Consider the following 17,726-nt stretch of genomic DNA (forward strand, 5'->3'; position numbering starts at 1 on the left):
TCCCCGATTCGTGATATCCAATTGGTAGTTCCAGTCTTGTCCCTTCGCTTTATGCAACAACACACATTCTTCTCTATCCGCCCGGTGCTTGATCGCTCGTGAATGTGCGCCTTGTTATAATTGGTCCCACGTGAACGTCCTGACGTCAGTCACGTGCCTGTCGAACCCGAGTCTGTAGCGGCGCTGAGAGGAACTAGCCAGCTAACTAGCTTATTAGCTAACTGAGCAACTTGAACGACAAGTATTTATCTAGTCATTTCTGATTTTCTTGTCAAAAGGTGGGTCGGTCAAGACTAGCATGGGATGATGGCTACGGAATTTAGTTGGCTTGCTAGCTAGCGTTTGTGTGTGTGTTAACGCTAGCTAGCTGGCTAGAACAATTTCCTTGCTATTTCTTTTTGGACGAAACTTGCTTGGATGTCATGGTTTCAACGAATGACAGGAATTATCTTCAGGTCACCAATACGGATTAAAGAAACGGTTTGATCGGCTGGTGGGGACATGACATTTTAGGCGTGCCTTGTAACGTTGCCCAGCGTGAAAGTGATTTTTGTCATTACTGGCTGGCTAGTAAACGTTAGCTCATAGCTACCTTAGTAAATCGAAACGACATTATCCATCAACCGGCTTGTTAATTTATCGGATCTCCGCTACCAGGAAAGCTCCACAATGCATGACGCTTACGAACCGGTGCCTATCCTGGAGAAACTGCCTCTCCAGATTGACTGTCTTGCGGCCTGGGGTAAATTGATATTGTCGACTAACTAGCTATCTATCTAGCTAACCACACAATGTTGTTGACATGAACAAGCTAGCTGGCTGGTTTGTTTACCAGCTAGCCAGCTGATAACTTGACAGCAAGCCAATTTATAGCTTGATGAGTTTTGAGGTGACAGACAATTGTAAACAAAGTCACCCTGTCGATGACCGAGAGATTTATTGGAGACCACGTCATATTTAATTAATACCATTGTATTATAATGGCTCCCAGTGATGTCCTCATATAACTTGTGTCCCAAATGGCATTTCCTATGTATTTAACCAGAGCCCTATGGGTTCTTATCAAAAGTAGTGCACTACATAGGGCCATTTGAGACATAACCATGCTGAGGTCCTTCTATTTCCTATCATGTCACAGAGGACTGGCTTCTAGTGGGGACCAAACCAGGCCATCTCCTGCTCTACAGAATCAAAAAGGATGCAGGTGAATGAGAGAGAGAGACCTCTGCTTTCAGTCCCTGTCCTGTGTTTTTGTGTGTGTATGGTTGGCTTCGGTGAGCATAGTTTCCAGTGTCATTGTGTTTATTACCTCATTCCGTAGCAGGTGCCTCAAACAAGGAAACAGATCCACTCTCTCTTTCTTCTTCATAGGTACCAACAGGTTTGAGGTGACTCTGGAGAAATCCAACAAGAACTTCTCCAAGAAGATCCAGCAGGTAGGCAGACGGAGTGAGGATGGAGGGAGCCGGGAGGTCTCTCTCTCTCTCTCTGTCCCCCCTCAGGACCCCTTTCAGTTACCGTCTCTCGTAATGTACACACGCTTCACATCCTGTTGATGTGACAGGAATTACAAAAAGTACCACAGATTGAAACAAATCTAGTAGAGACTGTTGTCCTAGCCTAGTTCCAGATCTTTGATGTGCTCTTGTCAACTCCGTTGCTGTCCTTGAGTGACAAGGAGTTGTTGACACTCCCTCAGGTTACCATTGTCCCGCTCAGTTTCACTCTGGTCTCTTTCTCCCTCAGGTTACCATTGTCCCGCTCAGTTTCACTCTGGTCTCTTTCTCCCTCAGGTTACCATTGTCCCGCTCAGTTTCACTCTGGTCTCTTTCTCCCTCAGGTTACCATTGTCCCTCTCAGTTTCCTCTGGTCTCTTTCTCCCTCAGGTTACCATTGTCCTCTCAGTTTCACTCTGGTCTCTTTCTCCCTCAGGTTACCATTGTCCCGCTCAGTTTCACTCTGGTCTCTTTCTCCCTCAGGTTACCATTGTCCCGCTCAGTTTCACTCTGGTCTCTTTCTCCCTCAGGTTACCATTGTCCCGCTCAGTTTCACTCTGGTCTCTTTCTCCCTCAGGTTACCATTGTCCCTCTCAGTTTCACTCTGGTCTCTTTCTCCCTCAGGTTACCATTGTCCCGCTCAGTTTCACTCTGGTCTCTTTCTCCCTCAGGTTGCCATTGTCCCTCTCAGTTTCACTCTGGTCTCTTTCTCCCTCAGGTTACCATTGTCCCGCTCAGTTTCACTCTGGTCTCTTTCTCCCTCAGGTTACCATTGTCCCTCTCAGTTTCACTCTGGTCTCTTTCTCCCTCAGGTTACCATTGTCCCTCTCAGTTTCACTCTGGTCTCTTTCTCCCTCAGGTTACCATTGTCCCGCTCAGTTTCACTCTGGTCTCTTTCTCCCTCAGGTTACCATTGTCCCGCTCAGTTTCACTCTGGTCTCTTTCTCCCTCAGGTTACCATTGTCCCGCTCAGTTTCACTCTGGTCTCTTTCTCCCTCAGGTTACCATTGTCCTCTCAGTTTCACTCTGGTCTCTTTCTCCCTCAGGTTACCATTGTCCCGCTCAGTTTCACTCTGGTCTCTTTCTCCCTCAGGTTACCATTGTCCCGCTCAGTTTCACTCTGGTCTCTTTCTCCCTCAGGTTACCATTGTCCCGCTCAGTTTCACTCTGGTCTCTTTCTCCCTCAGGTTACCATTGTCCCTCTCAGTTTCACTCTGGTCTCTTTCTCCCTCAGGTTACCATTGTCCCGCTCAGTTTCACTCTGGTCTCTTTCTCCCTCAGGTTACCATTGTCCCTCTCAGTTTCACTCTGGTCTCTTTCTCCCTCAGGTTACCATTGTCCCGCTCAGTTTCACTCTGGTCTCTTTCTCCCCTCAGGTTACCATTGTCCCTCTCAGTTTCACTCTGGTCTCTTTCTCCCTCAGGTTACCATTGTCCCGCTCAGTTTCACTCTGGTCTCTTTCTCCCTCAGGTTACCATTGTCCCTCTCAGTTTCACTCTGGTCTCTTTCTCCCTCAGGTTACCATTGTCCCTCTCAGTTTCACTCTGGTCTCTTTCTCCCTCAGGTTACCATTGTCCCGCTCAGTTTCACTCTGGTCTCTTTCTCCCTCAGGTTACCATTGTCCCTCTCAGTTTCACTCTGGTCTCTTTCTCCCTCAGGTTACCATTGTCCCTCTCAGTTTCACTCTGGTCTCTTTCTCCCTCAGGTTACCATTGTCCCTCTCAGTTTCACTCTGGTCTCTTTCTCCCTCAGGTTACCATTGTCCCGCTCAGTTTCCACTCTGGTCTCTTTCTCCCTCAGGTTACCATTGTCCCTCTCAGTTTCACTCTGGTCTCTTTCTCCCTCAGGTTACCGTTGTCCCTCTCAGTTTCACTCTGGTCTCTTTCTCCCTCAGGTTACCATTGTCCCTCTCAGTTTCACTCTGGTCTCTTTCTCCCTCAGGTTACCATTGTCCCCTCAGTTTCCACTCTGGTCTCTTTCTCCCTCAGGTTACCATTGTCCCGCTCAGTTTCACTCTGGTCTCTTTCTCCCTCAGGTTACCATTGTCCCTCTCAGTTTCACTCTGGTCTCTTTCTCCCTCAGGTTACCATTGTCCCGCTCAGTTTCACTCTGGTCTCTTTCTCCCTCAGGTTACCATTGTCCCGCTCAGTTTCACTCTGGTCTCTTTCTCCCTCAGGTTACCATTGTCCCGCTCAGTTTCACTCTGGTCTCTTTCTCCCTCAGGTTACCATTGTCCCGCTCAGTTTCACTCTGGTCTCTTTCTCCCTCAGGTTACCATTGTCCCTCTCAGTTTCACTCTGGTCTCTTTCTCCCTCAGGTTACCATTGTCCCTCTCAGTTTCACTCTGGTCTCTTTCTCCCTCAGGTTACCATTGTCCCTCTCAGTTTCACTCTGGTCTCTTTCTCCCTCAGGTTACCATTGTCCCTCTCCAGTTTCACTCTGGTCTCTTTCTCCCTCAGGTTACCATTGTCCCTCTCAGTTTCACTCTGGTCTCTTTCTCCCTCAGGTTACCATTGTCCCTCTCAGTTTCACTCTGGTCTCTTTCTCCCTCAGGTTACCATTGTCCCTCTCAGTTTCACTCTGGTCTCTTTCTCCCTCAGGTTACCATTGTCCCGCTCAGTTTCACTCTGGTCTCTTTCTCCCTCAGGTTACCATTGTCCCGCTCAGTTTCACTCTGGTCTCTTTCTCCCTCAGGTTACCATTGTCCCGCCTCAGTTTCACTCTGGTCTCTCTTTCTCCCTCAGGTTACCATTGTCCCGCTCAGTTTCACTCTGGTCTCTTTCTCCCTCAGGTTACCATTGTCCCCTCTCAGTTTCACTCTGGTCTCTTTCTCCCTCAGGTTACCATTGTCCCTCTCAGTTTCACTCTGGTCTCTTTCTCCCTCAGGTTACCATTGTCCCTCTCAGTTTCACTCTGGTCTCTTTCTCCCTCAGGTTACCATTGTCCCCCTCAGTTTCACTCTGGTCTCTTTCTCCCTCAGGTTACCATTGTCCCTCTCAGTTTCACTCTGGTCTCTTTCTCCCTCAGGTTACCATTGTCCCTCTCAGTTTCACTCTGGTCTCTTTCTCCCTCAGGTTACCATTGTCCCTCTCAGTTTCACTCTGGTCTCTTTCTCCCTCAGGTTACCATTGTCCCTCTCTGTTTCACTCTGGTCTCTTTCTCCCTCAGGTTACCATTGTCCCTCTCAGTTTCACTCTGGTCTCTTTCTCCCTCAGGTTACCATTGTCCCTCTCAGTTTCACTCTGGTCTCTTTCTCCCTCAGGTTACCATTGTCCCACTCTGTTTCACTCTGGTCTCTTTCTCCCTCAGGTTACCATTGTCCCTCTCAGTTTCACTCTGGTCTCTTTCTCCCTCAGGTTACCATTGTCCCACTCTGTTTCACTCTGGTCTCTTTCTCCCTCAGGTTACCATTGTCCCACTCTGTTTCACTCTGGTCTCTTTCTCCCTCAGGTTACCATTGTCCCTCTCAGTTTCACTCTGGTCTCTTTCTCCCTCAGGTTACCATTGTCCCGCTCAGTTTCACTCTGGTCTCTTTCTCCCTCAGGTTACCATTGTCCCTCTCAGTTTCACTCTGGTCTCTTTCTCCCTCAGGTTACCATTGTCCCTCTCAGTTTCACTCTGGTCTCTTTCTCCCTCAGGTTACCATTGTCCCTCTGTTTCACTCTAGTCTCTTTCTTCTCTTCCTTGCAGCTCTTCATTGTCTCACAGTACAAGATCCTCATCAGTCTGCTAGGTACAGTAAAACATTTTCCTCAGCAAACAAGAGGCCATATTGTTCACATGAACATGAGGATGTTAATCTCGATAATCCATAGGTCAAAGCTTGTTTTAATGTTGCCTGTTGTTGTTCTGTGTGTGTGTGTCTATGTGTGTGTGTCTGTGTCTGCATGTGTGTGTTCCTCTCTCCCTCTACAGAGAACAACATCCATGTGCATGATCTGTTGACCTTCCAGCAGATTACCGTGGTCTCCAAGGCCAGAGGGGCAACGCTCTTCGCCTGTGACCTGCAGGTAAAATGACGCTCTGGTGACGGCGACATAGTTTGTAAATGTCTTTTATGTTAACCAGTTAATTGTATCTATCTGTAGCTCCTGTAAAGATATTTCCTGTTTCCCTTTGACAATGGGACAAATAGTCTTCTTCTGCTTCTTCCTGCAGCAGTCCCCTTCAGGAGAGGCCCAGCTGAGGATGTGTGTTGCTGTGAAGAAGAAGCTTCAGCTGTACTACTGGAAGGACAGGGAGTTCTATGAGCTACAGGTAAGACAGGGAGTTCTATGAGCCACAGGTAAGACAGGGAGTCCTATGAGCCACAGGTAAGACAGGGAGTTCTATGAGCTACAGGTAAGACAGGGAGTTCTATGAGCTACAAGTAAGACAGTGAGTCCTATGAGCTACAGGTAAGACAGGGAGTTCTATGAGCTACAGGTAAGACAGGGAGTTCTATGAGCTACAGGTAAGACAGGGAGTCCTATGAGCCACAGGTAAGACAGGGAGTCCTATGAGCCACAGGTAAGACAGGGAGTTCTATGAGCTACAGGTAAGACAGGGAGTCCTATGAGCCACAGGTAAGACAGGGAGTCCTATGAGCTACAGGTAAGACAGGGAGTTCTATGAGCTACAGGTAAGACAGGGAGTCCTATGAGCTACAGGTAAGACAGGGAGTCCTATGAGCTACAGGTAAGACAGGGAGTTCTATGAGCTACAGGTAAGACTGTAATACCCCCTTGTGTGGCTGTAATACCCCCTTGTGTGGCTGTAATGACCCCTTGTGTGGCTGTAATGCCCCCTTGTGTGGCTGTAATACCCCCTTGTGTGGCTGTAATTCCCCCTTGTGTGGCTGTAATTCCCCCTTGTGTGGCTGTAATTCCCCCTTGTGTGGCTGTAATTCCCCCTTGTGTGGCTGTAATGCCCCCTTGTGTGGCTGTAATTCCCCCTTGTGTGGCTGTAATTCCCCCTTGTGTGGCTGTAATACCCCCTTGTGTGGCTGTAATCCCCCCTTGTGTGGCTGTAATTCCCCCTTGTGTGGCTGTAATTCCCCCTTGTGTGGCTGTAATTCCCCCTTGTGTGGCTGTAATTCCCCCTTGTGTGGCTGTAATTCCCCCTTGTGTGGCTGTAATTCCCCCTTGTGTGGCTGTAATTCCCCCTTGTGTGGCTGTAATGCCCCCTTGTGTGGCTGTAATTCCCCCCTTGTGTGGCTGTAATTCCCCCCTTGTGTGGCTGTAATTCCCCCCTTGTGTGGCTGTAATGCCCCTTTGTGTGGCTGTAATGCCCCTTGTGTGGCTGTAATGCCCCCTTATGTGGCTGTAATGCCCCCTTGTGTGGCTGTAATTCCCCCTTGTGTGGCTGTAATTCCCCTTGTGTGGCTGTATTACCCCTTGTGTGGCTGTAATTTCCCCTTGTGTGGCTGTAATTCCCCCTTGTGTGGCTGTAATTCCCCCTTGTGTGGCTGTAATACCCCCTTGTGTGGCTGTAATACCCCCTTGTGTGGCTGTAATACCCCCTTGTGTGGCTGTAATGCCCCCTTGTGTGGCTGTAATTCCCCCTTGTGTGGCTGTAATGCCCCCTTGTGTGGCTGTAATTCCCCCTTGTGTGGCTGTAATGCCCCCTTGTGTGGCTGTAATTTCCCCTTGTGTGGCTGTAATTTCCCCTTGTGTGGCTGTAATGCCCCCTTGTGTGGCTGTAATTCCCCCTTGTGTGGCTGTAATACCCCCTTGTGTGGCTGTAATACCCCCTTGTGTGGCTGTAATTTCCCCTTGTGTGGCTGTAATTTCCCCTTGTGTGGCTGTAATGCCCCCTTGTGTGGCTGTAATGCCCCCTTGTGTGGCTGTAATACCCCCTTGTGTGGCTGTAATTCCCCCTTGTGTGGCTGTAATGCCCCCTTGTGTGGCTGTAATTTCCCCTTGTGTGGCTGTAATGCCCCCTTGTGTGGCTGTAATGCCCCCTTGTGTGGCTGTAATGCCCCCTTGTGTGGCTGTAATGCCCCCTTGTGTGGCTGTAATGCCCCCTTGTGTGGCTGTAATGCCCCCTTGTGTGGCTGTAATACCCCCTTGTGTGGCTGTAATACCCCCTTGTGTGGCTGTAATGCCCCCCTTGTGTGGCTGTAATGCCCCCTTGTGTGGCTGTAATTCCCCCTTGTGTGGCTGTAATGCCCCCTTGTGTGGCTGTAATTCCCCCTTGTGTGGCTGTAATTCCCCCTTGTGTGGCTGTAATACCCCCTTGTGTGGCTGTAATGCCCCTTGTGTGGCTGTAATGCCCCCTTGTGTGGCTGTAATGCCCCCTTGTGTGGCTGTAATGCCCCCTTGTGTGGCTGTAATGCCCCCTTGTGTGGCTGTAATTCCCCCTTGTGTGGCTGTAATGCCCCCTTGTGTGGCTGTAATGTCCCCTAAAAATCCATGTCTTGCGGCCAAAGTGGCCGTTGTGCCCTCAGGCTGAATATTATAATTCCCTTCTCCCGGCTGCCAATCGCCCTGTTCCGAAGCCACATGGCTGTCTCAGATACAGTACCAGTCAAAAGTTTGGACACCTACTCATTCCAGGGTTTTTCTTATTTTTTTAAATTTTTTTCTAAATTGTAGAATAATAGTGAAGACATCAAAACTATGAAATAACACATATGGATGCATGTAGTGATTCTTCAAAGTAGCCATCCTTTGCCTTGATGACAGCTTTGCACACTCTTGCCATTCTCTCAACCAGATTCATGATGTAGTCACCTGGAATGCATTTCAATTAACAGGTGTGCCATGTTGAAAGTTAATTTGTGGAATTTATTTTCTTAATGCGTTTGAGCCAATCAGTTGTGTTTTGACAGGGTAGGGGGGTATACAGAAGATAGCCCTATTTGGTAAAAGACCAAGTCCATATTATGAACATCTCAAATAAGCAAAGAGAAACGACGGTCCATCATTACTTTAAGACATGAAGGTCAGTCAATCTTGAAAATTTCAAGAACTTAGAAAGTTTCTGTAAGTGCAGTCGCAAAACCCATCAAGCGCTATGGTGAAACTGGCTCTCATAAGGACAGCCACAGGAAAGGAAGACCCAGAGTTACCTCTGTTGTTAAGTTCGTTAGAGTTACCAGCCTCAGAAATTGCAGCCCAAATAAATGCTTCACAGAGTTCAAGTAACAGACACATCTCAACATCAACTGTTCAGAGGAGACTGCATGAATCAGGCCTTCATGGGCGAATTGTTGCAAATAAACTACAACTAAAGGACACCAATAAGAAGAAGAGACTTGCTTGGGCCAAGAAACTCAAGCAATGGACATTAGACCGGTGGAAATCTGTCCTTTGATCTGATGAGTCCAAATGTGAGATTTTGGGTTCCAATCGCCGTGTCTTTGTGAGACAGAGTAGGTAAACGGATGATCTCAGCATGTGTGGTTCCCACCGTGAAGCATGGTGGAGGAGGTGTGATGGTGTGGGGGTGCTTTGCTGGTGACACTGTCTGTGATTTATTTAGAATTCAAGGCACACTTAACCAGCATGGCTACCACAGCATTCTGCAGTGATACGCCATCCCATCTGGTTTGCGCTTAGTGGGACTATCATTTGTTTTTCAACAGGACAATGACCCAACACACCTCCAGGTGTAAGGGCTATTTGACCAAGAAGGAGCGTGATGGAGTGCTGCATCAGATGACCTGGCCTCCACAATCACCCAAACTCAACCCAATTGAGATGGTTTGAGATGAGTCGGAACGCAGAGTGAAGGAAAAGCAGCCAACAAACATTCCAGGTGAATCTGGTTGAGAGAATGCCAAGAGTGTGCAAAGCTGTCATCAAGGCAAAGGGTGGCTACTTTGAAGAATCTAAAATATAAAATAGATTTTGATTTAACACTTTTTTTTTTTGGTTACTACATGATTCCATATGAGTTATTTCATAGTTTTGATGTCTTCACAATTATTCTACAATGTAGAAAATAGTAAAAATAAAGAATAACCCTTGAATGAGTAGGTGTGTCCAAACTTTTTGACTGGTAGTGTATATCAATGCTTATTAGCCAATGCCCGTCATGTGATCGGGTCGTTCTCCGGCATCTGAGCTCCAAAGTAGGCTACTAGTGAAGACTGACACATCTGGGATGCAATGGCGCGCGCCCTTCTTATCGAATTTCGACAGTATATACAGTGCATTCGGAAAGTTTTCAGACCCCTTGACTTTTTCCACATTTTGTTACGTTACAGCCTTATTCTAAAATTGATTACATTGGTTTTTTCCCTCATCAATCTACACACAATACCCATATTTCTCTTTCCCATAATGACAAAGCAAAAAGAGGTTTTTAAATAAATGTTTGCACAACATTTTTTGAAATATCACATTTACATAAGTTTTCAGACCCTTTACTCAGTACTTTGAAGCACCTTTGGCAGCGATTACAGCCTTGAGTCTTCTTGGGTATGACGCTTCAAGCTTGGCACACCTGTATTTGGGGAGTTTCTCCCATTCTTCTCTGCAGATCTTCTCAAGCTCTGTCAGGTTGGAGGGGGAGTGTCGCTGCACAGCTATTTTCAGGTCTCTCCAGAGATGTTCGATCTGGTTCAAGTCCGGGCTCTGGCTGAGCCACTCAAGGACATTCAGAGACTTGTCCCAAAGCCACTCCTGCGTTGTCTTGGCTGTGTGCTTAGGGTCGTTGTCCTGTTGGAAGGTGAACCTTCGCCCCAGTCTGAGGTCCTGAGCGCTCTGGAGCAGGTGTTCATCAAGGATCTCTCTGTACTTTGCTCCGTTCATCTTTCCCTCGATCCTGACTAGTCTCCCAGTCCCTGCTGCTGAAAAACATCCCCACAGCATGATGCTGCCGACACCATGCTTCACCGTAGGGATGGTGCCAGGTTTCCTCCAGACATGACGCTTTGCATTCAGGCCAAAGAGTTCAATCTGGTTTCATCAGACCAGAGAATCGTGTTTCTCATGGTCTGAGAGTCCTTTAGGTGCCTTTTGGCAAACTCCAAGCGGGCTGTCTTGTGCCTTTTACTGAGGAGTGGCTTCCGTCTGGCCACTCTACCATAAAGGCCTGATTGGTGGAGTGCTGCGGAGATGGTTGTCCTTCTGGAAGGTTGTCCCATCTCCACAGAGGAACTCTAGAGGTCTGTCAGAGTGACCATCGGATTCTTGGTCACCTCCGTGACCAAGGCCCTTCTCCCCCAATTGCGCAGTTTTTCCGGGCGGCCAGTCTTTGTGGTTCCAAACTTCTTCTATTTAAGAATGATGGAGGCCACTGTGTTCTTGGGGATCTTCAATGCTGCAGACATTTTTGGTACTCTTTCCCAAATCTGTGCCTCGACACAATCCTGTCTCGGAGCTCGACGGACAATTCCTTCGATCTCATGGCTTGGTTTTTGCTCTGACATGCACTGTTAACTGTGGGACCTTATATAGACAGGTGTGTGCCTTTCCAAATCATGTCCAATCAATTTAATTTACCACAGGTGGACTCCAATCAAGTTGTGGAAACATCTCAAGGATGATCAATGGAAACAGGATGCACCTGAGCTCAATTTCAAGTCCCATAGCATAGGGTCTGAATACTTATGTAAATAAGGTATTTATGTTTTTAATTTTCTATACATTTTCAAAATATTCAAAAAACCTGTTTTCGCTTTGTCATTATGGGGTATTGTGTGTACATTGATGAGATTTTTGTATTTATTTAATCCATTTTAGAATAAGGCTGTAACGTAACAAAATGTGGGAAAAGTCAAAGGGTCTGAATACTTTCCGAAAGGCACTGTATGTATGGGGGTAAGGTGACTGTATGTATGGAATTAAAAGTCTCATTTAGAGTTTGGTTTTTTATTTTGTGGCGCCTTCTGTCAGCATCGTTCTTGACATGATGGATTGGGCTCCGCTCCTCTCTAAGGCCAAATGGCCTTGCCCATAAAATCATGAAATTCCAGGCCTGCAAGATGTGCGAGTGAGTGGATAGAAGAGAACATGTACCTTCGGGCTCTGATCAGTCCCTACACCCAAACGAGGGCATTGCGTTCATCCACCTCTGGCCTGCTGGCTCCCCTTCCTCTGCGGAAGCATAGTTCCCGCTCAGCCCAGTCAAAACTGTTCGCTGCTCTGGCACCCCAATGGTGGAACAAGCTCCCTCACGACGCCAGGACAGCGGAGTCACTCACCACCTTCCGGAGGCATTTGAAACCCCACCTCTTTAAGGAATACCTGGGATAGGATAAAGTAATCCTTCTTCCCTCCCCCCCAAAATTGTAAAGTGGTTATCCCACTGGCTATAGGGTGAACGCACCAATTGGTGAGTCGCTCTGGATAAGAGCGTCTGCTAAATGACGTAAATGTGCCCTTGAGCAAGGCACTTAACCCTAATTGCTCCTGTAAGTCGCTCTGGATAAGAGCGTCTGCTAAATGACTAAAATGTAAATGTAAATGTAAACATGGGAATGGTGGAGGAAAATGCAGTCCTCACATTTTAGAGGGATATTGTTAACCAATAAGTATTAACCTGATGTTGTTTTTGTTTTTGTTTGTGTGTGTCAGGGTGACTTTGCTGCACCAGACATCCCTAAGTCCATGGCCTGGTGTCAGAACTCCATCTGTGTTGGCTTCAAGAGGGACTACTACCTCATCCGGGTCAGTGGGTCAGAAAAAAGGAAACGCTGTGTGTTGATTTCATGTGAACCTTCGCGAAGACATCTATAATATGATCTATTATGTATATGAGCTGTCATTATGAAGTATTTACGAAGAGGGGCTTTGACTCTATCTCAATTACCCTCTTCATCTGCACTGATCGGAGATGACTTGACAAGTTAACAAAAATATGGCGGAAGCTTATAATTAGGCTGTTTTAGTTCAAGCTTATAATTAGGCTGTTTAGTTCAAGCTTATAATTAGGCTGTTTTAGTTCAAGCTTATAATTAGGCTGTTTTGGTTCAAGCTTATAATTAGGCTGTTTTGGTTCAAGCTTATAATTAGGCTGTTTTGGTTCAAGCTTATAATTAGGCTGTTTTGGTTCAAGCTTATAATTAGGCTGTTTTAGTTCAAGCTTATAATTAGGCTGTTTTAGTTCAAGCTTATAATTAGGCTGTTTTAGTTCAGCTTTCAGTAGCTTAAGGACAGGAGCGGACAGAAAGAGGAAATAGATTAGTTGTGTTATTTCCCTATGTATTGTGATGTCACGAGAGGCTGTGTCCTGGAGGGACGTTACATCCCCCTGAGGTGGCTGCAAACCCAGACAGCTATGGCTCCATCTGCTGGTATGGTCGGGAACTCCACCCCTCTATGGCCAATCTTCCCACGCAGCTGAAACAAATGAGGAGCTGATGAGCTGAAGGTTTGGGGAAGGGAAGAGACACGGTCTCCAGGCTGGGCTCTCTGGAGGACAAGAGTGCTGCACGTCCACTTCCATGAGGAATATAAGGATTTGGAGATACTTACCTTTGGGAAATACTCACCTTTGGATATATGCACCTGTGGAAATACGTGAGAGACATTTGGAAGGACTTTTTGCTGGGTTGGCCACTAGCTGCAACGTGGAATACAGTAAGACTGGGGAAAAGTTATTTGAGCGAGGGAGAGTTATGATTTTGGATGTGGAAGAGACATCCCTGAACTGTTAACCCTTAAAGAGCCACCAGAGAACAGAATTGTGTTATACTTTCGGTAGTTTCCCAAGACCTTTAATAAAATCCTTGTTTTGGTTGAACCTGGTCTCCTTGCACTACTTGAGCAATCCCGCTGAAAGCTGTGTAGCCTCTCGTGACATCACAGATGGTGGAGAATACGGGCACGCTCAAGCGTTAATAGTGCATGTCAGAGGAGGATACCGAAGGTTTGATCACCCAGTTTTCCAAGTTGGCCGTAGGCTCCCCGCCGACTGAAATGGAGGACATATTGAAAGCCCCTTGTTGCTGGCCAGCAAGCCCAGATGCAAGCAAACGTGGCTCTCTTGGAGGAGCAAAAGAAAGCCAACCTTCTGAAGGCAGAGGAATTGCAGTTGCAGAGACAGAGGGTTGTCCAAAATACCCGCCCAATAAAGGCAAGTGACTTTATATCTAAGATGGGAGCTACCGATGACATTGAGGCATACCTGCATGCATTTGAGGCCACGGCCACTAGGGAAGCCTGGCCCAAGCAACAGTGGGTTGGTCTGTTAGCCCCCTTTCTAACCGGGGAATCACTGAATGCTGTCCGGGACCTGGGCCCTGACCAGGTTACTGACTATGATGCCCTGAAGTCTGAGATCCTCAGCAGATATGGACTCACAAAGTTTGGTATGGCCCAGCGCTTTCACAGCTGGACCTTCCAACCAGACCAACCTCCTCGGGCGCAGATGCATGAACTTGTCCGAATCGCAAGGAAATGGCTGGATCCGCAGAGGAATACAGCAGCGGCGGTGGTGGAGGCCGTTGTGGTGGATCGTTACCACGCGCCCTGCCTTATGAGGCAAAACGGTTCATCAGTCAACAGGCCTTGACCACGGCTGATCTGACCGTGGAAGCTGTGGAAAAGTACCAGGCCACAGCGGAGATGCTGAATGCTTCCGGAAAAGACCCCAGGAGTGCGGCCCCACCACAAATGGGAGGAACCCGTCCAAAGGGACCCCAAGGTCTCGAACCCAGCCACGTCAGGACTTATCCCGCTCCAGGGGGAGCCAGAAACCAGGCGGGTCCAAGAAGAGTACACCAGGAGGGGGAAACTCGACAGTGTTACCGGTGTGGGGAGATGGGACATATCTCCTGGCAGTGTGGGAAACCAGCCGATGAACCTATGCCCACTGCGGAGTCCTCCAGCTCAGCACCCACACACCGTTTTGCCTCGCTCTTGGGAGTCGTAGATGGCGGCCCAGATCGACCCCCACCTGCCCGGTAACTGTGAATCACCATGATGTGGAGGCCTTACTGGATTCTGGTAGCCGGGCCACCCTGGTGCGTAAGGATTTGGTGGGCCCAACGTGTCTGACCCCGGGGAAAGTCCTCCCAGTTTCCTGTGTCCATGGGGACACCAGAGAATACCCCATTACTGAACTTACAATGACCAGCACACGGGGAACCATACACACGACGGCGGGGGTGGTTGATTCCTCCCCGTCCCTGTCCTAATTGGACGAGACTGCCCAGCCTTTTACCCACTCTGGAGAGAGTCTCAGGAGAGGATAACCCGAGTACCTCGAAACGGAGAGGCAAGACTCATCCTGGGAAGGCTCCGGTGCAATCCTCCGAGTTACTCACTCCCGCCCCGGGCTCTGATAGGGATGGCAGGTGCCCAGACCGACACAGAGACGGAGCTACAGAATCTGGACAAAGAACTGTCTGGTCTGAAGGGGACCGCTGAGAGGTATCGTTTGTTAAAGCAACAGTTAGACATGAAGACAGAAGAGTTAGATATCCTCCAGGCTAAACTCCAACAGAGCTCCTTCCCCTAAGCAACAGGAGGAGCTGGAGAGGCGCGCAGGACCATCGAGGAGTGTGAGGAGACCCTGCGCAGTAGTAAGGAGGTCCAGAAGAAGGCAGAGGAGAAGTACAAGGTGTTGGAGAACAAGATGAAGAATGCGGAGGCAGAGAGAGAGAAGGAACTGAAAGCTGCTCAACAGAAGCTAAACTCTGCTAAAACCAAGGCTGATGCGTTCAGTAAGAAACTCAAGGAGAGACAACAGGAGGCTGAGTCCCTGGTCCTAGAGTTGGAACAGTTGAAGAGAGAGCAGTCTGGCAAGCACCACGGCAATGCGGACGCCCTCCCGGCGTGATGCCTTCTTCGCTGCCTTTACCCCTGACGAGGACGTCGGTCCCGAGGAGGGGGATGTGTGATGTCACGAGAGGCTGTGTCCTGGAGGGACGTTACATCCCCCTGAGGTGGCTGCAAACCCAGACAGCTATGGCTCCATCTGCTGGTATGGTCGGGAACTCCACCCCCTCTATGGCCAATCTTCCCACGCAGCTGAAACAAATGAGGAGCTGATGAGCTGAAGGTTTGGGGAAGGGAAGAGACACGGTCTCCAGGCTGGGCTCTCTGGAGGACAAGAGTGCTGCACGTCCACTTCCATGAGGAATATAAGGATTTGGAGATACTTACCTTTGGGAAATACTCACCTTTGGATATATGCACCTGTGGAAATACGTGAGAGACATTTGGAAGGACTTTTTGCTGGGTTGGCCACTAGCTGCAACGTGGAATACAGTAAGACTGGGGAAAAGTTATTTGAGCGAGGGAGAGTTATGATTTTGGATGTGGAAGAGACATCCCTGAACTGTTAACCCTTAAAGAGCCACCAGAGAACAGAATTGTGTTATACTTTCGGTAGTTTCCCAAGACCTTTAATAAAATCCTTGTTTTGGTTGAACCTGGTCTCCTTGCACTACTTGAGCAATCCCGCTGAAAGCTGTGTAGCCTCTCGTGACATCACAGTATCCTCAGACCTCTCCCCTGACATCTATCTCTTTGTCTGTCTCTCTCTCTCTTTCTCTTTGTCCTCCAGATGGATGGTCGTGGTTCCATCAAGGAGCTCTTCCCCACGGGGAAGCAGCTGGAGCCGCTGGTGGTTCCCCTGGCTGATGGGAAGGTGGCGTTGGGTCAGGATGACCTCACAGTGGTCCTCAACGAGGAAGGGGTCTGCACTCAGAAGTGTGCCCTCAACTGGACCGACATCCCCATCGATATGGGTACTAATGTTTCCTTGTTGTCTTGTCATCGGTTCTTTTTTCTCCCCTGGCTCAGCAATATTTAGGTTACCATCCTGCCTCTCTGGTATTGGATCATGGATATGTTTTAATTACTTTACGCTATATTGTTTGTTTACAGACTTGCTTCTTCTTTTCTTTTAAGTTTTTGTGTAGCATACGTCATATTTACGATGGAATATTATTTAAACACAAAAACAAACTAATTACTGTTGGCCATGTTTACAGACGTAATGCCACTTCATGTTATATTTGGTCTATTTAGTGTGTTATGGTTTTGAATTTGAAAATGGTTGGGGCTGTGATTGCGAACATAAGCAGTCATTTAAATTTAAACTGTTTCTCCGGCTCAAAATGCGTATCAACCAATTAAAATCGTCGCTTTAATTGCACGTGACAGAATGCTAAGTTGTAGCTGGTCAAATATGTAATAATGCCACGTTTTTGTTTTATGGAAGAAATATGTCAGTTTATCAAACATCGTTAAAAAGAAAAAAACGATTAGTAGGTTATAACACAAGGAGGAGATTATCTGATGTGAGTGGATTTAGGCTGTAGCTATGTTGATTGGAGTTTCTATAGTAGCCTGCAGAAAGGGCTAATCAGAGAGTTAGATTACTTTGTCAAATAGAAGTAATTCACCATCAGATACTGATACAGGCCAGTGTTCCTCCATTAACAATGTTGTGATAAACTGCTTTAAAAGAAGAAGCAATACTGCAATCTGTAGGATGACAACAAGCGTGCAACCTATAATCCTAATCCTCCTCCTGTCTAATAACATTGATATACATTACCATTCAAGAGTTTTTCTTTATTTTTACTATTTTCTACATTGTAGAATAATAGTGAAGACATCAAAACTATGAAATAACACATATGGAATCATGTAGTAACCAAAAAAGTGTTAAACAAATCAAAATATGTTATATTTGAGATTCTTCAAAGTAGACAACCTTTGCCTTGTTGACAGCTTTGCACGCTCTTGGCATTCTCTCAACCAGCTTCACCTGGAATGCTTTTCCAACAGACTTGAAGGAGTTCCCACATATGCTGAGCACTTGATGGCTGCTTTTCCTTCACTCTGTGGTCCAACTCATCTCAGTTGGGTTGAGGTCGGGTGATTGTGGAGGCCAGGTCTTCTGATGCAGCACTCCATCACTCTCCTTGGTCAAATAGCCCTTACACAGCCTGGAGGTGTGTTGGGTCATGATAGTTCCACTAAGCCCAAACCAGATGGGATGGCGTATCGCTGCAGAATGCTGTGGTAGCCATGCTGGTTAAGTGTGCCTTGAATTCTAAATAAATCAGACAGTGTCACCAGCAAAAGCACCCCCACACCATAACACCTCCTCCTCCATGCTTCACGGTGATCACACCTCCTCCTCCATGCTTCACGGTGATCACACCTCCTCCTCCATGCTTCACGGTGATCACACCTCCTCCTCCATGCTTCACGGTGGGAACCACACAAAGACACAGCGGTTGGAAGCATAAATCTCACATTTGGACTCATCAGACCAAAGGACACATTTCCACCGGTCTAATGTCCATAGCTCGTGTTTCTTGGACCAAGCAGGTCTCTT

The 17,726-nt window shown here is 47.6% G+C and overlaps 1 protein-coding gene across 2 annotated transcripts in view; it reads left to right on the forward strand.

Annotated features, from left to right (window-relative positions):
- The first annotated feature begins 132 nt into the window (after positions 1-132).
- The window catches only part of LOC121539128 (vam6/Vps39-like protein), a 91,719-nt gene continuing 74,125 nt past the window's right edge, over positions 133-17,726 (forward strand). The window contains exons 1-8 of one of the 2 annotated variants that reach the window (XM_041847394.2): positions 133-742; positions 1,139-1,204; positions 1,372-1,436; positions 5,187-5,229; positions 5,412-5,506; positions 5,655-5,753; positions 12,002-12,094; positions 15,939-16,122. In XM_041847394.2, the coding sequence (XP_041703328.1) occupies positions 670-742; positions 1,139-1,204; positions 1,372-1,436; positions 5,187-5,229; positions 5,412-5,506; positions 5,655-5,753; positions 12,002-12,094; positions 15,939-16,122 (718 nt within the window). In that variant the 5' untranslated portion in view covers positions 133-669. Of the gene's footprint in view, positions 743-1,138; positions 1,275-1,371; positions 1,437-5,186; positions 5,230-5,411; positions 5,507-5,654; positions 5,754-12,001; positions 12,095-15,938; positions 16,123-17,726 lie in introns of those variants that run through there. The other variant, XM_041847395.2, reaches the window with a different exon arrangement.

Source organism: Coregonus clupeaformis, chromosome 25 (genome assembly GCF_020615455.1).
Source record: "Coregonus clupeaformis isolate EN_2021a chromosome 25, ASM2061545v1, whole genome shotgun sequence".
NCBI classification, from domain to species: Eukaryota; Metazoa; Chordata; class Actinopteri; order Salmoniformes; family Salmonidae; genus Coregonus; species Coregonus clupeaformis.